Raw genomic sequence first — 25,560 nt, 5'->3', positions numbered from 1 at the left:
AAATACAAAGAAAACCTCAGGACACATCCTTTATCAAGCTGCTTTTACATATGTGCTCATATTCCACTGAATCACATCATCCTTACCACTGGACAGACACACGCAACACCATCAATAGTGAACACTGGTGTTGAAGCAAGTCTCTTTCACTGAAAGTTTCTCTAATGGTCTGTCTCCTTGGAAATCTTCTCTCTCCTCTATTACAAGGGCTAACTACACGTAAGTGCTGACTAGGTGTGGCTGGGTGAAGGATAAATAGTTGGAGCTCACTGAAATAATATTACCAAGATATTTTCCAAGTGTGAAAATCTCCCTGTGGGTGGTTTGAGGCAGCCAGTGATAACAGCCCTATTCCCTGTTTGTGTAAAACACAGTAAAGTAGGACCTAACAGTCAGCAGAGAGAAGTTTCCCCTTTAATCCTATGATGCTGACAATGGAGAATGTGGTTCCTGTGTGAAAGCTAGATGTGTTGATTAGACCCATGAACAGCCTATTCTAGGACAAGCTGGAATCTGTAGCACAGATGCTGCCTCCTGGATCACGTTCTCACCCTTGTGGGGAGTAGAGGAAAGGAGGAATGAACCAAATCTTCCCTTGCTTAGCACTTGCAAAAGATTAGCTCACCCAGTCAAAACCAACAGGAAAGTAAAGAACAAAACCAGCATGATAACTTGTTACACACCAGCATGATAACTTTCCCCACCTTAGTAAGGAGGAAAATAGGACTGGTGAGTCAAGGCAGCTACATTAAGAAAAATCCCTCCTCATGAAAACCAGAGAAGTGCAGAAGTCATACCCTCTGTGACTCATTTGATTTAAAAATTATGTGGAAAGCATAAAGGGTGGATTCTAAATGAAGGATGACTGTCTTTTTCTCTTCCCCAGTCAGGCTCTATAAGTGAATAGAAGAAACAACTTTGCTAATTTTATTGATGCTACACTTTTCCTCTCCATATTTCTTCTTATATTAATAGCTGTAGGTTATTTGGTACATTCTAAAGATGGGCATTATTGTAATCATTTAACAGTAAGGAGTCTGAAGCTCCAATAAATTAATTTCTTAAGGTCACTGGAGCAATAAATGATATGCCACAACTAATATTTGTCTACTCTAAACTTGTTCCTTTTTTATCAGTGTGTTATATTATTTTGTGCTTTTCAACCTATGTCCTTCCTAACTCTATAGTCTTAGAATATATGCTTCCTGTCAAGTTGCCCATTAGTTACTATGTAATAATTGAGCAATTCCTTGAAATCGTGTGTGTCAATATTCTCAAATTATTTGTATTGATAGGTTGTGGTTAGAATAATTCAGTTATTTATGCAAAAAAAATTGGAGGTAAAGATGAAGGCTCTTTAATCTATATATATCTACTCTTTTCCTTCTTCAAGGCTCAAATACTAACGTGCTGTGCAGCCTGGAATAATAATCTTATATTTTACCAGGGCTAAGAGCACGTGGCACACTTGTGTAGGAAACGGTAATGATGCCTGGGCAGACAGATGTGAGAGTATATTAGCTGTTGGCTTTCTGAGCACACCACCTAAGAGGATGCATAGCCCAAGTCTCCTAACTGCTGGCTTTTCACTCCATCTGTCAAAATGACAATTTGCCAAGTTATAGGCTGCTCTGGAACTCAGTTCCCCTAAAGCAGGATTCTTTCATGAGTCCATCCTTTAATAGAGCAAGTAACTCACTTTCAGCAAGATCTCCCGGACTCCCTAGTCTTTGGGTCTTTGAAAACTAGTCTAATTTTCTAATATCATTTAGTTGAAAGAATAAAGTAAAATAATTATCTAAAGTATTATGTGAAAATGAGATATAATTTAATCTCAGGATACATCTATACAATGGGAAAAACTTCCAGCTCTATTCTTGCCAATTTTTTATACCTCCTGCCTTTTTTTTTTTAAAGAACATTTACTAACAGCATTTAAGCAATGTGTTTTGAGGGAAAATATATTGCTTAATACCTTTTTGCACACAAAATACACTACCTCATAATCTCAATTTTTTTTAGGCCCTTGTCTGGCCAACTTTTATTTGTATATTTCTCTATTTATAAAGTAGTATCTTGCGAAAGAATTATACCTACTTTAAACCCATGAATTTACAAAACAGAAAAAAAAAAAAAAAGCTATTTGAGCAGTGCACAAGTCCACCTATGGCCATTTTATAAGTTTTCCCTCAAAACACATTTGTTCAGATACTGTTGGTAAATGTCCCTTAAATTTAGAACAAAAGGAAATGAAAAACACTTGCAAAAATATAGCGGGAAATTCTTGCCAAGATATAGACCTATATTGAGATAAATTATATCTCATGTTCACCTGACACTTACAGATAATCATTTTACTTTATTCTTTCAAGTAAAATGTATTAGACAATTAGACTGGTTTTCAAAGACCCAAATATAGTGCTTGGCACAAAATAATAGTATAATACCTTAATTATAATTATTTTTGTTACTATAGGAGGTTGATGGCTTGAAAATTTCTTAGAAAAAGTTTTTTAAAGGACCCAAAAACTTTTAAAAAATGTATCATCTTCTGAGAGAGGACCCAGATCAGACAGGATTACCCAACACAAAATCAGTATGAGTAAGAAGAAACTACTTCAGGTGAAAATTCTTAGGATAGCACATCAAGAATTTTCACGTCCTCACAACAACATATATTTTCATCCACTCTATTTTTATATATTCCTTCATGACTCTTCATTTTCTAAAAAGCACATGAGAGCATTTCATTATTTTGAAGACATTCTGCGCAGTTGCTAGTCAATCCAAGAAGTCAATGAAGGCATTTGTGGGAAATAAGAAAAAAGAATTACTGAAAGGGTCACCCTGCCCAAATCAATATAGTGATGAACTCTGCAAGAATTTAATTTCTACCACTGTAAACATGTACAAATACAACCAGTAGAGCAGGTTGTTGCCATCATGATTCAAACTCAACATGAGACTTTCCTCTTCTAAAATAACACACAGACCAAACATTCCAAACAGTCTGTGTCATAGTACTTCCAACTAATTTATGTAAATACACATTGGGAGTTGAAGACAGACAAGCAACTTTGATATTTTTGGTGGATGGAAAGAGAAATTTACAAAGCTTAGGGGCTGTAAAACCAATAAAATCTGCTCCATTTCTAAACCAGTCGTTCAGAATGTACTCTAAATTATGAATGAATATGATTTTTTGAATTTCAAATCCTAGTCCACTAACTAGAGTCCCCAAAGCCCTTAGCTTACAAACAGATTATATTTCAAATGAGTAAACTCAGGTGCTAGGAAGCTGGAATGCATTTTCCCAAAGTATCCTCAATGGTAGGGAAGGACCGTTAAGTTCGGAAGGATAGTGGTAAAAACAGGAGACCCCGTATGATTAAATATTAAATAACATGGTCCCTGTTTACATGTACTTAACAGTAGTTAATAAATGGAACAATTTTAAGAGGTGACCAAGTGAGGTCCTTTAGGGTTTTCTTGGAGGGTTTAAAAAAGTGCATTGCGGGCTGGGCCTGGTGGCTCATGCCTATAACACCAGCACTTTGAGAGGCCAACTCAGGTGGATCATAAGGTCCGGAGATCGACCTTCCTGGCTAACATGTTGAAACCCTGTCTCTACTAAAAATATAAAAAATTGGCCAGGCGTGGTGGTGCACACCTGTAGTTTCAGCTACTCAGGAGGCTAAGGCAGAAGAATTGCTTGAACCCAGGAAGCAGAGGTTGCAATGAGCTGAGATTGCACCACTGCACTCCAGCATGGGTGACAGAGTGAGACCCTGTCTCAAAAAATAATAATAAATAAATAAATAAATAAATAAATAAATAAATAAATGGATTGCTTTTTCAGGTGTAAAGAAAGTTCACTTAATTAGATTTTGATGTAAAACTCTCTTAAATTACATGGTCTGGACCTCCATGTGTGCAAAGGGCAGCAGGATAAAAATAGATAAATAGGGCTCCTTGGAACCTGAAATGGAGCAGATTTAGTAAGTAACATAGCAAACAGGAGTGGGGCAAGATAGTGTAGCATAGAGAGAAAACTCAGCACCAAAACTGAGGGGCTATCAACAACCTCATGCTTCTTAAACTTAACTAAGGAGAATGTTGTCATCATCCCCTCCATCCACAATATCATAAATTGACAGATCTAATTTTATGAACCTGTTACTGCCTGAAGTCTGTAGAGTGAAGTACAAATGACTTCCTCCAGAGATATAACAACAAAATTTATTATTATTAATTATTTTATTAATTTTAATTTAATTTAATTTTAGATGAGGTCTTGCTCTGTCATCCAGGTTTTAGTGCAATGGCATTCTCATAGCTCACTGCAGCCTCAAACTCCTGGGCTCAAGCAGTCTTCCTGCTTCAGCCTCTTAAGTACCTGGGATAACAGTCCTAAGCAGAATATCTGCAGTAGCCAGCAGAATTTAATTTTTTTAAGGAAACAATTTTAAAATATCTTTGCAAGCACAGTCTTAATGTGCCTGATGTCTTATTCTTTACAGAACTGGATGGACAAAGTCATGAGTGAGAGTCAGGTTACTCACAAGCCTTCAGCAAAACACTCAAGCAGCAAGGTTTCCCCTTTGAGGATGGTAATTGAAGACTCACTGCCACTCTCAGTGGGAGGCAAGAGCAGTTTGGGTTTTCTCTGCTTGATGGAATTTGCTACACAATAGAAAAGAAAAGTCAGAATTTTTTCAAATTAATATACCTAAAATTCTGTGACACTACATCTTTCTTAAAACAAAAAATCCGACACACATGAATTTGTGTGTGTGTGTGTGTGTGTGTGTGTTCTATACACATTTCCACATATTTCCATTTAAATAGACTCCTCTTCTCTCTTACCATGAAGCATGGGTTGTCCCTCACATGTTTTTACTGAGTGTAGCACGGCCAAATTTTATAAATGTTATTATTTATACCATATCTGCTAACTCAGAAGGTCAAACAGAAGTCCTTAATTGAAAATCTATGATTTTATATTCTATACTTTAATCATGTCATGTGCAATGACTTTATGTTTATGTTTTTATTTAATTTAAATTGCCTAAGAATTTAATAAGGTTTCTGCTAAAAACAGCTTCCTCACTCCTGTACCCAGAAATTCTCACTGAGGAAGGCTGTGGTAGATACTAGGCATCTATGAATCTATCAAGAATAGAATTTGGCAACTCTACCTGTAGTCTCAGTTCCTTAAGGAAAAACACAGTTTTAGGAAATGATTAGCAAGCATCCTTACTACCTGCATATTGAAATGTCCCATTTCTTATTTTCTTAAGAATACTTTTCAAATACAATGGCAAATTAGGAGACTTCCCTCTTCAAAGGGACTTCAGCAGTAGACAGTCTTCTATACTTCGTGTTTATTTTTTGAAAAATAATTGTTGAATATGTACTATGTGCAATGATTTTTCATCGAGTGCTGTGAAAATATAGCACTATATATGTTTGAGTTATTAATCTCAAAGGAAATGATGTTGGGGATGAATCAGTCCACCTTAAAACTGACGGTTCTTCCAAAGGAGCTTACATCCTCCTCCACTGAACTTGCAAGTATATAAGGTATCTAAGTTATCACTAGTCCACATTTTATAGAGAATATTTGCTGCAATTGTGTAAATGACTCTTCTCATTATAGAGAACTCGCCTGCTATACAACTCAGATTTACTCAGGCATTTTCCATAGAACACAAGTTCTGGTAGACGTTCTATGGGGGAAAGAATTGAATAAAAAGATCACATAGACACATGAGGTTGAAAAATGCTACAAACTGTTTCTTTCTCAGAAAGTTACAATGTGCAGTTGCATGTCAAATATTTCAAGAAGGCTTGCAAGAAAAAATCCATTTAACTTTCTTAAACTCAGTGTTTTCTCTACGTCTTTTGACAGTTAACCATTTCTTTTCTTTCTGTAAAAGTATCAACGTTTTGGGAGATCCAAAATAATTACTCCATTAAATATCTCTATCTATTCAATGCATTATATATAAGTATTTCATTATATTTATATAGTTATATATTTATAAAAATCCCTCCCTTTGCCTATATTTAAGAGGGAATGGGGGGCAATAGAACCCTCTAAGCTAAGATGTTTTTCATAATAACAGTATTGTAATAAACTTAAGAGGATATTAAAGAAAAAATTCAAAATCTGAGAAGACAATGATCTATAAACAAATGCCAACACTCCACATGGGTTCAACTTACCCTTGGAACCAATTTCTGTGGATGAACTTGAGTCATTAGCATGCTTTACTGAAATAAAAAAATGGAAGGAAAAAAACACAAACATAATGGTGGATGCTGATATCAATAAAGAATGAAAAGTCATATTTTTGTCTTAGAAAAATTACAAAATGATGTAGAACCATGCTTCACTAGAACATTGCCCTTGGGAATATAGTTTTACATAGAAAATAATTACAGTAAGTTTAATCTTGAATTACCACAGATGAATCCATGTGGGGAAGATTCAAGTTATAGCTCCATTAAAGAGAACTGAGGCTACTAGAAGAATGTTATAGTGAAGCCCTGGCATGGCATATCTACACATAAAAATGAAAAAATCACGGACCAAATTAAACAATGAAATGGTAATGCCAACTTTCAACTATACCAGGGCCAATTATTCACTCAGCAAACTGTTGGGGATTATTTCTTCCCTTTGAATCTTATGGTTCTTCCTCCCTCTAATTACTTTTCCCATTTGGGAACCCAGGCTGGCATCTGCAGAATCAAGTAGGGAAAGGAGCGATTCAATTAAGTTTGCCAATTTGGTGATACAAAATTCCTTTTTTTTGCCTCTGTTGTTTTCTCCCCCATTTTCAGTCTGCCAGTTTATCCAAGATCACAGTGAATCAATGCCCAAGATTTGCTTAGAAAACCCTGGAATTTCATTGTATATTTCATCCACTGAAAATGACAAGATCCTGCAGACGTCAGATGAAATACATTTGTCCTGTGAATTGAGATTTGATTTCCTGGCTGTGAGAGACACAGCTACTGTGGATCTGCAGCTGCAGATGTCTATTTCATCTGGAAGAAGTCTCTAGAGTTGAACTGAACAATGGCGGAAAATATCAACCCAGCTTTAAATGGCTTCAGCCAGAAGGAAATTACAGACACATTTGCATTCAGCATACATGATGAAACAATAAATTATTTGGACTTACAACTGTTAACTGTTAGTTTCATTGGCATTTTCTGTACAATAGTCCTTAATCTTGGAAATGCAGCAAAGCAACAGTAATCATTGCGGCTGTCTTTTTCTTCCACGTTTGCGAAGTATAGATCTCCCTTTTGGCTCATGTATACTCTTTCATCTTGTTCGATGTGTTCTAATTCTGAAAAGAGATATCTTGCCATTGAAAAGGGCAATTATCCCTTATTGTGCTTCATCTTCCTTTTTCATTTTCTTTTACATTATTATTTCATTTGATTTTTCCTGTTTGCTCTTTAATTCCTCTCAAGTCTGGTCTTACTACAGGAAAAATGAGCAAAAAGGAAAACAAAACAAAACAAAAACAACAGCAAAACCCTTGGGAGCATACTTTTTACCATTAACAAAAGAAGCCCGCTGGTAGACAAACAGTGGTAAACTCCGTTTACCATCTTGGTCTCCACCTTTGCTCTATGAATCTGAATTGGCTTAACTGAAAACCGATCAATGCAGACAATGACCTAATTATCACTTGTATTTTCTGAGAATCACATTTATTTAAAACATGATTTAAAAAGGAAAAACAAAAAGCTCTCCAAAAGTTTTATCTGTGATATTCATCTCCCTGTTCTGGTTGCAGCCTGGAAGGTTCTAGGGGAACTGACGTCTGGAACAATTGGCTGTACCTAAGAGTAGCTTCATTTGCTTTCTTCTGAGTGCTGTACAAATAGCCTTTTTCTCTATGGTTCACAATGAGAAAACATGTAGAGAGCACTGCTAAGGCATATGCTAGAAGTAGACCTTACAAAGCTCGAATTTCAGATCAGAGTCAGCAAACCTTTTAGAAAATTAAGCAAAAAAGTTAATACTAATTTCTTGGTAGGTGACTGCAATTAGCAGGTAGAGCATTACTAAAATAGAAAGATGAAGCTAGCAACACAAACCCATGCCATCCTCAGCTTTCACATGATCTATATTCCAAAGGTAAGTGCACTGTTTGAAATATAAGAAGTACTGTCTTCATAGACAAACCTTATCATATTAGTAGCATCTCCTCTTCAAATATGAAAAAAATTAAGAGATCTTTATTTTTTATTTTGTCTTTGGATTCATTATGTTATTGATATGATGGATAGAATTAAAATGTCCCCCTTTTTTGATGGAACGGAGCATTACTTACCAATATTCATCCAATAAATGTGTAAAGGTGGGAGGCCTTTGGGAGGATTGCACGGGAGGACAATTGGATCTCCCTCCTCCACTTCAAGAGGGTCAATTTTTTCTTTTGGGAATTTTGGAACACCTGGTGTAAAAAATCATTTTAATGTGTTATTTTAAAATTAACTTTGACTACAACAACAAATACTTTAATACATTCTTTTTTTTTTTCCAAAATTGAGCAATTTAAATAAATTCTATGCTACAGATCCTGGTTCTTACATCTCCCCTGCAGAGATAAATACTATTAAGAAACTGGTGTGCATCTTTACACGACTTTAAAAATATTTCTGCATTTTGAAACCCCAGACAATAATGTTTTTGTTATGTGACAACAATAAGGCAATAACATACTTGTGCATATTTCTCTGAGCAGAGATATAAACCCAGAGTCACAGGATTTTCTTGCTTTAGCTTTGATAGATGTGAAATCTTTTTCTCCAAACACTGATTTCACTTTGGGCAGTTACATATTCTCTCTCGCTTTACTGGGAAGGCCTTGAATGTGATTGGCAAATATCCCATTCAGTGTATTAACCACACTAAATAAAAACTTCTAAGCCCATATGGAGAAAATGGTAAGAATGCAATGAAAAGCCAAATTTGACCACTTTAAGTTGCAAAAAGGGCCATCCATATTGAAATTACTCCCAGTAAATAAAAATTTAAATGAAACGGAATTGATGTAGGAAATGAGACTTGTCAATATTTCAACCTATTGTGTCCTCCCCACATTGGAGTCAATTTCTTAAAAGAGAAATGCAGTTATAATCAGAATATAAGTCAGAATTGTGCAGAATTTGAAATCTAACACCAAAGTTTAATATTTTTATGGAAATTATTGATATTTATAAGGATATTCAAACTGTATTCTTCCTGAGCATTACATTGATGTCTTTCAACTTTTGTTGGGGGAATTTGCATTATAGAATTACACAGTCTTTTGTGCAGGCGAAGGATCTTAGGAAGGCATTTATAACAGTCCCAACTTGATGGAATTCATTAAAAGGTATTCTACTTGTATATTTCATTCTTAAATTATGATTCACAGCCGATTTTCATTGTTCTTGGAAATCTAAAGGTTTACTCATTTACCATAAAATTTCTTCTTGAGAAGCTTTGTGCACTTCGTATATATTTGTCCTATAGCCCCTCAACCCCCATCCATGCCTTTAGAGGTTGAGGGAATTTGCTGACATTTCTCTTATCGATGCACCAGCTGGTTACAGTGAATTGCTTTTTGTCTAAATTCAAGGACCTTTCAAGGCTTAACATTGCAGGGGGCGGTGTGGTTATACACTGCCTTTGCAATTTTGGAAAGCAGACTTTGGTTCTCTTTATACATTCAGCCATGTGACAGTCTTTTAGTGGATTTCCTCTTGCTCAGTTCATTCTATGAGATTCCTTTTAAAAAGTCTCTGGAAACATTTTTGAAATAGCAACCATCTTTGAATCACATTTTTGCTATAGGTAGCATGAAATTTCCCTCAAAAGTCAGGAAAGTATGTTTAGTATATTCACTACATTAAGAGCTTGTAGATAAAATATCATGCCAGCTATTTGGTAAAGCCTTGCCTTTGATTGACAGCAAATGTTATGGAAAACATTTTGCAGAAAGTACACCTTATAGACATAAGGCATAGTAATATACAAAACGTTTATGTACCCAAATCTCCAAATTCAAACCACTTATTTAGTTTTATTCACTATAACTTAAGCCCAGTAAACACTGGCATTGAAGTCAGTGGTGCTGTTAGGTAGTTGGTGAATCTATTTATACTCAGATACAAGAGGCAGCAGAGGAAATAAAATATTGATTAGAAAATGGAAAGGGCATGTAATCCACTTTGATAACAAGCAAACTATACAGTGCCTAATATGAATACACAGTTCACTGGATAATATCTATTGTAAAGTAGCTAATTAATAAGATGTATAAATCCCTAACTGGAGAGCTGCTCCCTGAGAGCGTTCAAAAAAATCTAGCAATTCGAACAGATAGTACAGCCAGTGAAGCATTATCATCCTTGCATTAATTAAATCTAGATTATACAATTCTAATTCTGAAAATGTAAATTTATAATTCAACTGGCTTCTAAGGCACCAACAATAAAAAAGAAAAGAAAATTTATAACTCTACCAAAACTGCTATCGCATGCCATAAATCTTCAGAACAGCTTTTAACTAAATACAAAATGAATACTGGAAAACAGGCATGCATACTTATACATCAATAAATTTAAGGTTTTAGAAGAGATAAATGGCATTAATTTTTCAGGATTTTTTTTATGTCTTATCCTTTGACTTTGAAACTATTTAGTCAGTTTGATGGCATGATAAAAAGTGAAAATTTTAACATTCACAGATAAATGTGAAATTTAATTACTATAACACAACAGCAGACATGAAGTCTACCTAAATTCAAATAAAGAAATGACTCCATTTAAAAATAAATCCAACCAGTGGCATTTACTGTGTTTATCTGGTGATAAACATTAGCATTGTTGAGTTTGGACAACAGTAATACTTTTAAAAGTAAATTAAAAAAATAATTTTTTATGTAAATGAGGTAATTACACTCCTTTATCTTGCCAATATATTTCACATGGGTACTTCATCAACACCAAAACCAAAAATCACTTAACTTTGTTTCAACAAGACTGGACTTGATCCTGAATGGTCTCTCTGCAAAGGGATCAGAATCAACTTGCACTTAACAGTCTACCTAAGCAGAACTTCAAGAATGTTTACACTTTGGCAGGCTGAGGCAGGCGGATCACAAGGTAAGGAGATCGAGACCATCCTGGCTAACACGGTGAAACCCCGTCTCTACTAAAAATACAAAGAAAAAGGGTGCTGGAGAGGATGTGGAGAAATAGGAACACTTTTACACCGTTGGTAGGACTGTAAACTGGTTCAACCATTGTGGAAGTCAGTGCAATTCCTCAGGGATTTAGAACTAGAAATACCATTTGACCCAGCCATCCCATTACTGGGTGTATACCCAAAGGATTATAAATCATGCTGCCATAAAGACACATACACACGTATGTTTATTGCAGCACTATTCACAATAGCAAAGACCTGGAACCAACCCAAATGTCCAACAACGATAGAATGGATTAAGAAAATGTGGCATATATACACCATGGAATACTATGCAGCCATGAAAAAGGATGAGTTCATGTCCTTTGTGGGGACATGGATGAAGCTGGAAACCATCAGGAAAAAAACAACACCGATTTCTCATCACAGGTGGATTGAACAATGAGAACATGGACACAGGGAGGGAAATCACACCTTAGTATAATTTAAAAAAAAATACAAAAAAATAGCCGGGCGTGGTGGCTGGTGCCTGTAGTCCCAGCTACTTGGGAGGCTGAGGCAGGAGAATGGCGTGAACCCGGGAGGGGGAGCTTGCAGTGAGCTGAGATCGCGCCACTGCACTCCAGCCTTGGGTGCTAGGTGACAGAGCAAAACTCCGTCTCAAAAAAAAAAAAAAAAAAAGAGAATGTTTGGAAATCCCATTATAAACAAGTCTAGATGAGATCAATTTCCTTTCTATCTAATGCCACTATTAATCTATTTGCATCAGCAAAGCAAGCGTATCACAGCATCTATCTTTTCACTCTTCTCCATTAGGCTTTCACATTTATTATTCAGTGTCACAGACAGATTTCTAGCAACAACTAACACCAAGGGTGTAAGTGACATTCAAATATATTCACATCTAGGTTTTTGAAAACTTCCCCAGTTAAAATCTATCACAGAAAAACTTTCCTACAGACAAGCTAGCTGCACATGAGTCTTATTACCACAACTATCAAGGCATAACCAACCTGCAAATACAAAATTTGCAGGAGCTCTATGACTTCAGGTGCTGTCAATGAGTTTTGAAAACTCATCATCCCAATTATTTCAACATAATATACAGAAAAATAGCATCTTCATTCCTGAAATAAAGAAGACTTCTGAAAACAGAATTTATATCTATAGGATATCCTATAGCATAAACTAGGTTCTAGCCCAGGCACTAGAAAACTAACTGGTTACAAAGATTCAGACCAATATTTTACCTTTCTGTATCTCATTTTGTTTTCCTTTGGCGTCTTGGAATCCTTTGAATTCATCTCTCTAGGCTCCTCAAACACCTCACCAGGGTAGAAGCTTCTTAAGGGTAGAGATATAATAAAACCTAAGCTGTGTAATCCCATCATGCCAACATGCTTGAGAGTGAAGAGTAGTAGTGAAATGGCATCAGGGAAATTTAACTAAATACAATTCGTGCTAACTAACCACTTTGATGAAAACAAAAAAACAAAAAACACGCATCTTCACTGCTACCATGTTATGCAACACTACAGATTATCTTTCTCTGGCACTCAAGGAACAAAATAGAAGGTTTCCTTATATTTTCCTATTTCTAGATGATACTGTAATCTCGCAGCAAGGTACGTTCAACAAAGAAGCACAATGCCTTTTTGCTCATCTATAGCATGTGTTACCTGAGTCTCAAAGTATAGACAACACCATGTAGCATCAGATTATCCATAAACACTGAAGTCAGCTGCTTGGGCCCGAGTCCTGGCTTCATCTCTTCCTATGTGATCTTTGAATCTGCTACTTAATATGTTTCAGTGTCCTCATTCATAAATGGGAAATGTAATAACACCTAACTCATTTGATTTATGTTGAAATTTAAATATTTCACATAAATCAACTAAAATAGGACCAAGCACTTAAAAATTATTCAATACATATTGGCTACTCCTCAAATATTTTCACTTTGCATGGTACAGCCAAATGCATAGAGACAAGGTGGGCAAAGGGACAGGGAATTTTCTTCTGCTGCTGCTCCTGATTTTCTCTATAGCCTGCATCTTAACAACTTCTGTGATTTTGTGCAATTATTTGAATTAACATTTTCAGAGGATATGGAAGTACAGAGGGAAGAAAATCCTGTTCATTTCATGTAGAACATATGATTTGTTTATTGAATTATTTCCCCTTTTTCCATCATTGGACGAATCTTCCTATACCAAAAAGCTTTATCTATTTTGACTTGGCACTCTGCTTACAGGACTGGCCTGGTGAGATTTCGAGTGCCATACATTTCACTTAAATATGCTTGGCAAATTGCTCAGTCTGCCATCATTGTCACAAATACATGCTACTGAGTGCACATACTTTATCACCCCTAACTCCAGGTTCTGTTGGTAAAGAGATTTAATTGATTCCCATTTCCTGCAGAGTACCCCATTAATCCACTTATGACTACAGAGAAATAACACTGGCTTTCAGTCCATGAGCTCATAACGAATTCATGCTAAGGAAGGACACCCAATTCAGCCCATTTCATTCCAGGCATTCACATACTTTGGTGAATCAGAGTAAAATCCTCGAACTTAATTAAAGCTTTAGAATTCAAAGTTGCACCCTTAATTGAACAAATTGATCTTTTTTTGTTGATTTGCACTTATTAGTAGAATTTAGCATAGGCTACAACACTCAGGTTTCCTACACTCCCCCTGCAAAATCAGGGTGCTAAAAAGCCAGGGTTTATCTTAAGGAAGTTGTCCTGAGGAATCTGAGGAAGTTATGTTAACACAAATGTAGAAACCTAGCACATGAATATTTCTAATTAGTTTTCATTAAATTATTATATAGAAGATTTCATCCTTGTCAGCCATTTCTTAGACTATTTTAATAGCATGTGCAAATTGCAGTGTTACTTTTATTCATTCTTTTATTCTTCAGCCTATCAACCAATAAATCAATGAAATAAAGTATAATATGCATTCTTGTGACATCTACAAGGCAATGCAGAACAGGAAGGATATGACAGTCTGATATTTTTTCTCATTCTTAAGGATCCTAACGAGTACATATGACAATCGACAGACTGTCCCAAACAGTACACAACTAAATGCTTTAATAACCTCAGACAATTTACAGCTTCACTATTTATAATAGCCAAAAGCGGAAATAATTCAAATGTTCATCAACTGGTGGATGGATTAACAGTAAACGATATCCATGCAGTGAAATACTCTTCAGCAATATAGAGGAACAAACTACTGATACATGCTACTACATGGATGAACCTCCAAAACTTGCTAAGTGAAAGAAGACATACGAAAAAGACCATATACATGATTCCATTTATATGAAATGTCCAGAAAAGTACATTTAAAGAGGCAGAAAGTTGATTGGTGGTTGCCTAAGGCCTGGAGATGAGAACAGGGAGTGACTGCAAATGGGCACGAGAAATCTTTCTGTGGTGATGGAATGTTTTAATACTAGATTATAATGATATTTCACTAAAAAAATTACTAAAAAGTCATTGGCCGGGCACAGTGGCATGTGCCAATAATCCCAGCTATTCAGGAGGCTGAAGCAGGAGGATCACCTGAGCCCAAGAGTTTGAGACCAGTGTGGGCAACATAGCAAGATCCCATCTCTAAGATAAATAAATAAATACATACATAAATAAATAATGTATAAAAAGTATTAATTATACACTTAAAACAAGTAAAATTTATGATATGTAAATTATACTTCAAAAAAGTTGTTTATAGCTGGGCATGGTGGTACATGCCTGTAGTCCCAGCTACTGGGGAGGCTTAGGTGGGAGGATCACTAGAGCCCAGGAGGATGAGGCTGCAGTGAGCCATGTTTGTACCACTGCACTCTAGCCTGGGCAACAGAGCAAGATTCTGTCTCAAAACAAAAACAAACAAACAAAAAAGTTGTTTAAAAACCCAAAAAAAAAGGAAAAAAATAATCTAGGCTGGGATAGGCCAGAAATGCTAAGTGGAGAAATCTAATCTGTGCACTGAAGGGTGAGTAGTATTCAACAGTCAAATTAGGATTATCTATACTATCATTTTAACCTTACTGATAGTTGGATAATGAAGGCAAGAGAGTAGGTCCCTTCCTTTCCAGACCCAATCACCATATGCATGCACAGGATGTATATTTCTGGAGCACAGTATTTGTTTTTATTGACTGTTAAATCCCAAATTACTAGAAAGTGGCTGGTGTATTATGGGAGTTTCAGGAAGATTGTTGAATAATTCACTGAAAAAATCCCTATGCCACGTCTTGGATAATCCATTTAGTTAAATAGTTTTTCATGTATATAAAAATGGTACATTCTGTTTGTTTGGTTCTTGTCGTTGTTGTTTCTTTCACTCTTTCCCTAGGAAACTTAACTGCAATGTTGTTGAAAACAGAAAACTGGACATTGTATACAAAGGTTTCTGTTTGTTAACAGGAGACTGGGAAGTAGAAACTCTAACATTTGAATCACAAAGTTTCTATCAATCTTTGAGAAGAACCAATTCTCTACAGTTTAAGAGAAGAATCGATCAAAGATTGTAGGAAGCTTTAAATTGTCTCTGATTTATAAACTCCTAAGGATTGGGTTGGGTTACTATTCAATATATAGATGGTTGCGGAAAGCTGTCAGATGATGAAGTAATTTCAGGATAGGCTGGAAATGATGCATAAGAAACCTAATTTATTTTGCTCTTTTCTGCATCAGCAGCAAAAAAAAAAAAAAAAAAAAAAAAAAAACAATTATCCAACAATGTAGCTCAGATCCAACTCCCAGCTCTTAATACTCTCATATCATATTCTGGTCAGAATTATCCTTATATTGTTCATGTCTTCACTTGGTCTGCCTAGATAATGACAGAAAAAAAAAACGAAATCCTTTAATTGCAGAATCTTAAACCAAATTCTGCCATTCCTTTCTTTGCAATAGATCTAGCTGCTGCCTTTTCCTTTGTGTCTCCATAGCAACCACTAGAATTTAGGTTAGGAATCACCCTCATGACTTGCCTCCTACAAGAGATATTTAATCTGTCCTTTTCTCTGGTCTTATTTCAGTTAAGTATATTAATGTAATATATAGTTTAACAATTATCAACCACAACTTTCATGGCAATGCTTTCTAATCCAGAATTCATGGACATTTCCTATCAAATGTCAATTCAAATCCAAACTCCTGAGGACAATTTTCAGGTTGACATGTCACTGCTCTGATGCTAAAATATCTCAGTAACACAGAAATGTCCACTTGAAACAAATCAGGGTGCTTCACACTTACTCTTTTTTTTTTTTTTTTTTGAGACAGAGTCTCGCTCTGTCACCCAGGCTGGAGTGCAGTGGCACAATCTCGGCTCACTGCAAGCTCTGCCTCCAGGGTTCACACCATTCTCCTGCCTCAGCCTCTCCGAGTAGCTGGGACTACAGGCGCCCACCACCACGCCCGGCTACTTTTTTTTTTTTTTGTATTTTTAGTAGAGACGGGGTTTCACCGTGGTCTCGATCTCCTGACCTCGTGATCCACCCGCCTCGGCCTCCCAACGTGCTGGGATTACAAGCGTGAGCCACCGCGCCCGGCCCACACTTACTAATTTTAAGAATATAAAACGATTGTTTACAGAATAAATGTAAAAAAACACAAAGAAAGAAAGAAATACAATGGAAATCCATTCACTTACTACCCATTTTACAAAATAGGAATATTATCATCACCTTTTTGTCTGGTGCTGATCTCAAACCCCACTTCCATTTTCCAATTTTTACTTCCATTACAGGTAATTACTGCCATGAATATTGTTTTTATCATTCTCTTATTTTTCATTATAATTTTACAATAAAATTATACCAATCAAAACTGTAGTCAGTTTTACATATTTCAAACTTTCTCCAAGATTTACTTTTATTGTTCAACATATTCTTGATGTTTTATTCACCACTGAGTAGTATTTTTGGTATGAATAGAGCACAATGCATTGATCCATTCTACTTTGAGTGGACTGTTGTATTTTTACCAGCATATTTTTAAATACAAACAATGTGACCACAAATCTTCCTGGTATATATGGACAAGAGGCACAAGCACATGAGCGAGGGAATGGAATGGAATTGTTTGGTCATAAGTAAGAGCATCTTCAACTAAGGAAGGGATTACAAAATATTTTCCAAAGATCACGCAGTAAACTAGACTGTCATCAGTAGTGGATACGTGTTCTGTTGGCTGTATACTGCAACCTAAAATTTTTACTTTAGGATTTTCTGATATTTCCCAATTGGGTAGGATCAAATGCTTTTATCACTAGGATTACAATAGGTCTATTTCTGGTAACTAAAGATGTTGAACACATTTTCACATTTTTACTGGCCCTCCAGTCTGAGGCTCAAGTTTATATATGTTCCCACTTTGTCATTTTTCTTTTTCTCTAAAGATTTGTAAAATTATTTATCAATACATACTATTTTTAGTTATATGCATTGTCAATAATTTTTTTTCTGAGTTGTGGCTTATTTTTGTTTGTACTTTCTTCCTAAAGTCTTTCAATAAAAAAAGGATCTAAAATCAAATGTAGGAGAACGTATTCTTAATGATTTCCTTCATGAGGCTTTAATATGACTAAAGAAATCATCCCACGCTGGGCATGGTGGCTCATGCTTGTAATCCCAGCACTTTGGGACACTGAGGCAGGAAGATTGCTCGAGGCTGGGAGTTCAAGACCACCGTGGGCAACATAGCGAGACCCCATCTCTACAAAAAATAAATAAAAATAAAAATTGGCCAGGCATGGTAGCACTCGCCTGTAGTCCTAGTTACTCAGAAGGCTGAGGTGGGAGGATCACTTGAACCCAGGAGTTCAAGGCTGCAGTGAGCCATGGAGCCATGACTACAAAACCGCACTCCAGCCTGACCTGGAGAGAGTGAGTTCCTGTCAAAAACAAACAAACAAACAAACCAACAAACCAAAAAGCCAGAAAGAAAGAAAAGAAAGAAAAAGAAATCTTTCTCTGTATTTATGACCCTGGTGATAAACATATTGTTCAAATAGTCTAACTTTTTAAAACAATTTTTCCTTTCATTGTTCAGCCTGTCAACCACTCTGAATGATTTTTTATGTGATATGAGGTAGAAGTCCATATAAATGTTTCTCTGTGTGAATTATCAATTGTTCCACAATGTTTAGTTCAAAGTAAAGAGGGGGAGACAGAGAGAGAGAGAGAGATCCATGCTAACGTGCTAATTCCCTCAACTGTTTTTACATATGTGAGGGTTTGTTTCTGGGTTTGCTATGCTATTCTGATTTGTGTAACCCTGCACAGAACCATAATGGCTTAATTCCTGAATTAAGCTGAATCTTGATTTCTGAAAACAAGAATTCCCTATGATTTGTTATTCTTTAAGAATTTCTACCGAATTTTACCCTTTGTTCCTCAAATATATTTTTGAATCAGCTGGTCACATTCCGCAAACAGAGAAACAAAAACTAAATTATAGGCGTTTTGATTTCAATTCTTCTATATATCAACCCATTGAGAATGAGCATTTTAACTGTATAGATTCTTCCAATAAATAGAAATAGTTTACTTATTTTCTATTTATCTAGATTTTTTTTGTTTTTTAATAAATATGGATACTTTCACTATAAAGATTACACACCACATTGTTGAACTTATTTTCTGCTTTTATACTATTTTCTCCCTTCACTCTAGTTTATTCTGTTGACTTAAATTAGTTCATTCATTTTTATCCTAAAATTATGTTACCTAATAAGCTAAGATAATTAATTTTCATCCTTTGTTTTTCTAATATGTCTTTAAAATGATAAAGATCCCTCTAAATAATGCTTTCACTACATTAAACATGTTTTGTTATGTAGAGTTTTCACTGTCATCACTTCAAAATACATTGTTTTCCTTACCAGTTGGTACTTGACCTAAGACTCACTTAGAAATATATTTATTAGTTTTCAAAGATATAAGTTTTTTAAGTTTTCTATTTATTATTTCTAACTTAATTATATGTTATTTTCCTCATAGCCCAATATATCATCAAATATAACCTTGTACCCCGTGTGTATGAAAAAACTCATTTTGCTGTTTTAGTTACAATATTCTATATGTTTTCATTAGATAGAGCTTGTGATTGTACTCTTTAAATCTATGTGCTTACTGATGTTTTTCTCTGCTTGAGTGAGAAAATAATGAAAAAGATATGTTAATATCTCATTACTATGGTGAATTTGTCTATTTCTCTTTGTAGTTCTATTGTTGCTTCATGCATTTTAATATTATACATGTCTAGTAAATTAATTTCCATGAAGGCTTTTACAAATAAAGTCTGTTATGACTGATGTTAATATGGTCATACCTACCTTCATTTGGAAAGCATTTGTCTGGGATATCTTTTCTGTCTTTTTCATTTCAACAATTCTGTATCCTTATGGTTTAGATAGATGTGTTGTAAAAAGTTTATAGCTTTTTTTTAACTCAGCATTTATTCTATGTACTTTTATCTTTGATTTGTGATATATTTTAATTTATTTCTATCTCTTTTTCTTTCTGCTTGTCTTACTTTTTTTTCTCTATTTTTTCTTCCCCCGCATCAACCACATAGTGTGATAATACTTTCTTCTTATAATTTTAGTGTAAATACTCTATAAATTTTAAGATGCACACCTTACTTCTGAGTCTAAATTTGACCTATATTCCTTCCTCTAGAATTATATAAGGACTTTAGGACAATTTAAATACAATGCCCTCTCTGAACTTTTGGGTTAAAGATTCCTCATTTGTTTTACTGAAGTTTGTGGGCATTCTGCACCCCCAGAATCAAGTGTTCATATTTTGCAAGTCCTAGGACTTTCTTTGAAATACTTTCACGTCTAGGACTCTAAAAGAAGAAATTGCCAAATAGAAGCTGGCTGACAGTTTTATACTTACCAATTTATCCTATAAAGGCTTTGGCTAAAATTGTGTAATGGTGGATATATTAAGAACAGGGGGAAAACATGATAAAATATAAAAGGTGGTCATGGATATCCCATGCACATAGGGCAAATAAGCTATGAATGAAGTACACTACTTCAGGGGACAATTACTGATAAATACACCTCTAATAGCAAAGTGTCTTGCAGTTTTACATAAATTTTATTTATGGTTAACATTACCAATAGCTGGTTCTCCTTTCCTAATGAGCACCATACTATTGATGTTAGATGGGACTATGCAACTTGCTTTGCCCCACCTAACAAGAGTAGGAGTTGCCTGCATAACTTCCTGTCAGAAGCATTTAAGAGCCAGTGTACAATTTTTCATGTTTCTGTCCCAGACTCTTTGACCAAATGGCATGTTTCACAACAGGCAACCACAGAATGATGATCTCTCCATTAGCTGAGATCAGAGAGAAGGCTGCATGAAAGAGTTGCCAGGCCCACACCACAGTAAATTGCTTTATCAGGGAATAACTTTGTGTTTACATAGAGGTTTTGGGATTATCTATTACTGCATGGAATTTGGCCAAGTTTAACTAATAATATGTTTAATTCTCATCGTATAAGGCAAAGCAGATATATTTTTCCATGTTAGACACAAGGTTACTGAAACAGAGTCAAATTATGTTGCTTTCTAAGGTCATCCAATTTTAAGTGTCAAGACCTGGAGCAAATTTTTCCTTATAAATAAAATACAAGACACATATAAGTTGATTTAATTAATAATCGCTTTATTTCATCGGAACCCAATATAACTCCTATTTAACACTTCACTAAAACATTTATAAAATGAAATTCCCATTATAGTACTTACTTGGAACTATAAATTCTATTTCTTCTGACATAGCGATTCCCAGTTTATTTGAAGCAAAGCAGCGGTATTTCCCTTGAAAGTGAGATATGTGCCCCTCATTTGGGATCCTGAATGTTCCTGAATCGTTAGATGTAATTATTCGATGGTCAGTGAAATAAAAAGGGTTGCCATCCTTAGTCCACGTAAATCTAAAAAATAAAACTAAACTTAATAATCCTGAAAAATAATAACATATTTTAGAGTACTTATTAACAATTGCATCAAACTGACAAAACCAAGACATTTTATGATAAAAAGTATATACTTAATGGAATATAACAGAATATAAATAAGGGTCTCAGAAGAATCTGAGAAATATTACTGTCCATAAAATAGCTTGACAAATAAGAGGATTAAAATTGAAATTAGCTTTTGCTTTTTTAAATTAAAATTATTTATTTTTTAATTAGAAAGCTAATACAAGATTATATTAATATTCTGGAGACTACAAGAAACATATCTAATTTCTGTTCATGTATGTGTGTGTGTAAGGAACTCACTCAAAATCCCAAAACAGATAAGCCCAGTATTATTACATTTGCTAATATTTCCTATTAGTATTTTTAGAATTTTATCACATATTTGAGACCGCACTGAATATATAATTTGGCCAACTAAATTTTTCCATTATTACAATGATACTAAAGACAATTTTTATAGCTACATTATCTTCTGTCATATGGTTACTATTTTAATTACTTTTAACCATTTCAATGTTTTTCCTTTTAAGAACAATATTGTAAGAAACAATCCTATATATTTATTCTTTGGTACCTGTCCAAATATTTCAATATGCCAATTCCTTAGAAATGGGATCAATAAACCAATAATTAAAAACTTTTTATAGTATTTGATAAATGTTGCAAAATTATATCCTAGAAAAAAAATGTACATAGTTAAATTCCCACCCCAGTATGCTAGAGTGTCAGTTCTACGAACAATGACATTAAGAAGTCTCTTTAAATCTTTATCAATCTCACAGACAAATAATGACTTCCCAATTAGATTGTATTCAGCATTGAATATTGGAATTACCAATGCAAATTTGGGTGTATTTCACGACGCCATATTCTTACACTAATCTATGTGATTATTCTTCCAACAGGAATAACAAACTTTCAATGGACATGTATTCTCATTAGGAGTAGGCCTACCCAGCCACCCTCCTGACTTATGTTACTTCTCTCTGTGTGTCTTATATTTCACTGTTGACAAGTGTATGGTATTACCTTTTGACATAATAATTCAGCTAATCAATATTAATATATCATGATATTGATCAATATATTCATATTAATTGAATAAATTATCCTTAATTCCATTGTAATTCTATCCATACTTATATATATTGATTGAATATATTCCACTTGGTTAAACATAGAAATAATTATAATTTAGCATGTTAATGGGTCACTAATGATTATTAAATATCAACTTATCAGGCAATAATAACAGTCATGATACAATTGAAAATCATCGATTTTCATTAAATATGGATATTCTTAATGAATATAAGATAATCATGCAGAATAATAAAAGTATGTAGCTTTGCTTTCCATTTTAGAATCACACAGAATTTTAACTTTGGGAATTCTTCCCACAGCCTCTCCCTTCTCACTTCCAATACATCCACATTTTTTTCTCCCTCCCCAAACATAGAAGGTATTTTGAAAAAGCTCATCAGTGATTATGGTCACCTAGAATAACAATTATTTATTTATAAAATAAAATAATACTAGATAGTAGTATATCATGCAAATAGTACTCTGCCACCTGAGATGACAATATTTCTATGACAACTTAAAAAAAATCAAGTAACAACCTATCCACAGAATAAGATGTTTAAATTTAAAGACACACAATTATAAATATGTATAGAATGATATTTACAAACTTTGACTTAATAAATGCTACATTTTACTAAGTAGAATAAAGGATCTTCTAGTTTTTAGCTATCTTATTTATTTGTAGACTAAGGGATTGTGGAGTATTTCTGCTGTACCAAAGATTACTCTAAGTATTTTAATAACAGCCCTTAGTTTATGGTCAAAATAAATTCAACTGGCAGAAAAACGTATGTAAAATAACCAAATTTTATTTTTGTTTGCATGGATTTTTTTTTGTAAACACTTAGTTTTAATCATGTGTAGATTCATAGTCCAACAAACTTATGATGGTAAGAGTAAAGAATAGCATAAAGAACAGTACACATTTAAAGAATCACTTAGTTTGAAAGAATACTCACGTTGGTTCTGGATTTCCTTTAGCTTCACATTCAATTTGAAAATACTCATCGAAGGGAAAGGCAACTTGGACTTTTGACTGTTTTATGATTGTTGGAACCTGTTGAACTAAATATTAAAATATGTACTTAAAAACACACTACTCAAACAGTAGGCAAGGTTAATTTATAGCGAAAACACTTTAAACCTCTTTTGTATACTGATAAGTGAAAGGATGATACAAAAGTGAAAATCAGAATAAATCTCACTCTCTCTTTGCAACATGTACTTACTTCTAAGGAATACACTTCACTGCCATCATTTCATGTTTTAATATATGTTCATTTTATTTAAACTCAGAATAATGTAACAATTTTTATAGCAGAAGAAAAGTTGCTATGTCATCACAATTTAAAAATATGTATTATTAAAATTATTGGCATTCAATCTATGTTAGCATGCATATGCTTTTGTTCAGTCACTTTGAAAGTTCTGTTTGTAGTCTTCCATGTTTCTATAAACACATTATAATTAATGTACTGCTTTTACATTATTTCTTCCCGCTGATATGCTATAATTTTTAATAATTCTATTACTGGTCATTAGATTATTATCCATTTTTTTTTCTTCCAGGTAAACTATTTCAATAGGAATTTTGAGTAAATAGATTTTTCCTTTATTGAATTACTGATTTATGATAAGTTTCCAGGCATGGACACAAATGGTAATTACTCTGGGTAAATTGTAAATATTATTTCACCACAGAATATATATACAAATAACAAAAACAGAGTGGTTCTCTATATTTTTGCCACCAGTGAATGCTAGCATTTCAAAATAATAAAATAGTTTAGCATTTATTACAAAGGAAAATATAAACTCCTTATTCTCTTTAATTTTCTTTTTTTTGGTTAATAAATGTTCTTTCATGGGCTTGTTTAGTGTTTATTATTCCTCATTTATAAGTTTTCATTTCATAACTTTTTCTCACTTATCTATTGAGAGTTTTGTTCTGTTTCCTTAGAGAATTTAGCTTACTAATAACCATTATTATAAAATAATAACTGATGCATAATGGCATTAATAGATTCTTCATATTCAAATATCCTCTCATCTTGTGACAAACTCTGTTAGTGTTTGATAAGTAATCTACAAGACAAACACAATCTTAAAAAGTAGGGAGTGGGCCACACTTGGTGCCTCACACCTGTAATCCCAACACTTTGGGTGGCTGAGGTGGGAGGGTCGCTTAAGCCCAGGAGTTCAAGAACAACCTGGGTAACATAGGGAGACTCTCGTCCCTACAAAAAAACGTAAAAATTAGCTGGAATAATTTCGAGCCCAGGAGGTTGAAGCTGTTGTGAGGTGTGATCAAGCCACTGCACTTGAGTCTGGGTGACAGAGTGAGACTCTTTGATAAAAGTAAAAAAATAAAAATAAAAAAATAAAAGTAGGAAGTGATTTTGCCTCTTACCTAGTAGAGCAGCGAGATTACATTTCTGAGAATTGCAACTGTAAAATAAATTTGCTAATGCTGGAAATACAACTTGGATTAAGCTTTGAAATAAAACATGGATCATGATGTGTGTAAAGATCTACTGCTGATGAGCACTCAATATTTTTCAAAAGGGGACATCCCAGTTTTAGTACAGTTCTTAGAATCTCTAATAAAAGGAAAGGGTTGATTCATAAGGAAATGCAAACTGTTCAGCAGCAGGGACCTGACTTTGGCAAATAAAGTATGAGAAAAGCAATTTGGAGACAGGCACAGAGCCTAACTTAAATACATACTATTCCACAGTAGAGTTGCAAATGAGACCCTAAAACCTGTGACATTTGACCAGGCCCTGAACCATTCTCTGTTTTCTCATTTGTAATATTAAGGATTTAGCCTTCATAAATTGTTCTCAAACGTGTTGGTCTCAGGACTCTCCTGCAGTCTTACAAATTACAAGACATCTCAAAGAGCATTTGTTCATGTGGGGTATAGCTAACAATATTTACTACAATAGGAAAAAAACTGAAAAAGTCTTTCAAAATTTTTACTTATGAATTTATTTAAAATAATTCCATGTTAAAATAAATCACATATTTTATGAAAACCTTTAAGTATTATGAGAAGAATGGCATTACTTTACATTAGTGCAAATCTCTGTAATTGCTTTTTTCTTAATTCTTTGAGTCAGGGTCTTGCTCGCTCATGCAGGCTGGAGTGCAGTGGCAGGACCATTGCTCACTGCAGCCTAGAAATCTTTTTTTATTTTTATTTTTATT

At 34.4% G+C, this 25,560-nt stretch overlaps 1 protein-coding gene across 8 annotated transcripts in view; it reads right to left on the bottom strand.

Annotated features, from left to right (window-relative positions):
• The window catches only part of CHL1 (cell adhesion molecule L1 like), a 213,917-nt gene that overhangs the window by 59,070 nt on the left and 129,287 nt on the right, over positions 1–25,560 (bottom strand). For 6 of the 8 annotated variants that reach the window (XM_032149510.1, XM_032149512.2, XM_058437170.1 and 3 more), the window contains 6 exons: positions 23,310–23,415; positions 21,026–21,213; positions 8,361–8,483; positions 7,194–7,364; positions 6,229–6,276; positions 4,563–4,683 (listed from right to left, as the gene is read on the bottom strand). In XM_032149510.1, coding sequence (XP_032005401.1) covers positions 4,563–4,683; positions 6,229–6,276; positions 7,194–7,364; positions 8,361–8,483; positions 21,026–21,213; positions 23,310–23,415 — 757 coding nt within the window. The remainder of the gene's footprint in view (positions 1–4,562; positions 4,684–6,228; positions 6,277–7,193; positions 7,365–8,360; positions 8,484–21,025; positions 21,214–23,309; positions 23,416–25,560) is intronic. The other 2 variants (XM_032149515.2, XM_058437169.1) reach the window with 1 other exon arrangement.

Source organism: Hylobates moloch, unplaced genomic scaffold (assembly GCF_009828535.3).
Source record: "Hylobates moloch isolate HMO894 unplaced genomic scaffold, HMol_V3 SCAFFOLD_4, whole genome shotgun sequence".
Taxonomy (NCBI): Eukaryota; Metazoa; Chordata; class Mammalia; order Primates; family Hylobatidae; genus Hylobates; species Hylobates moloch.
The sequence above is the reverse complement of the archived record's forward strand: the minus strand, read 5'-3'. Positions and strand labels throughout refer to the sequence as shown.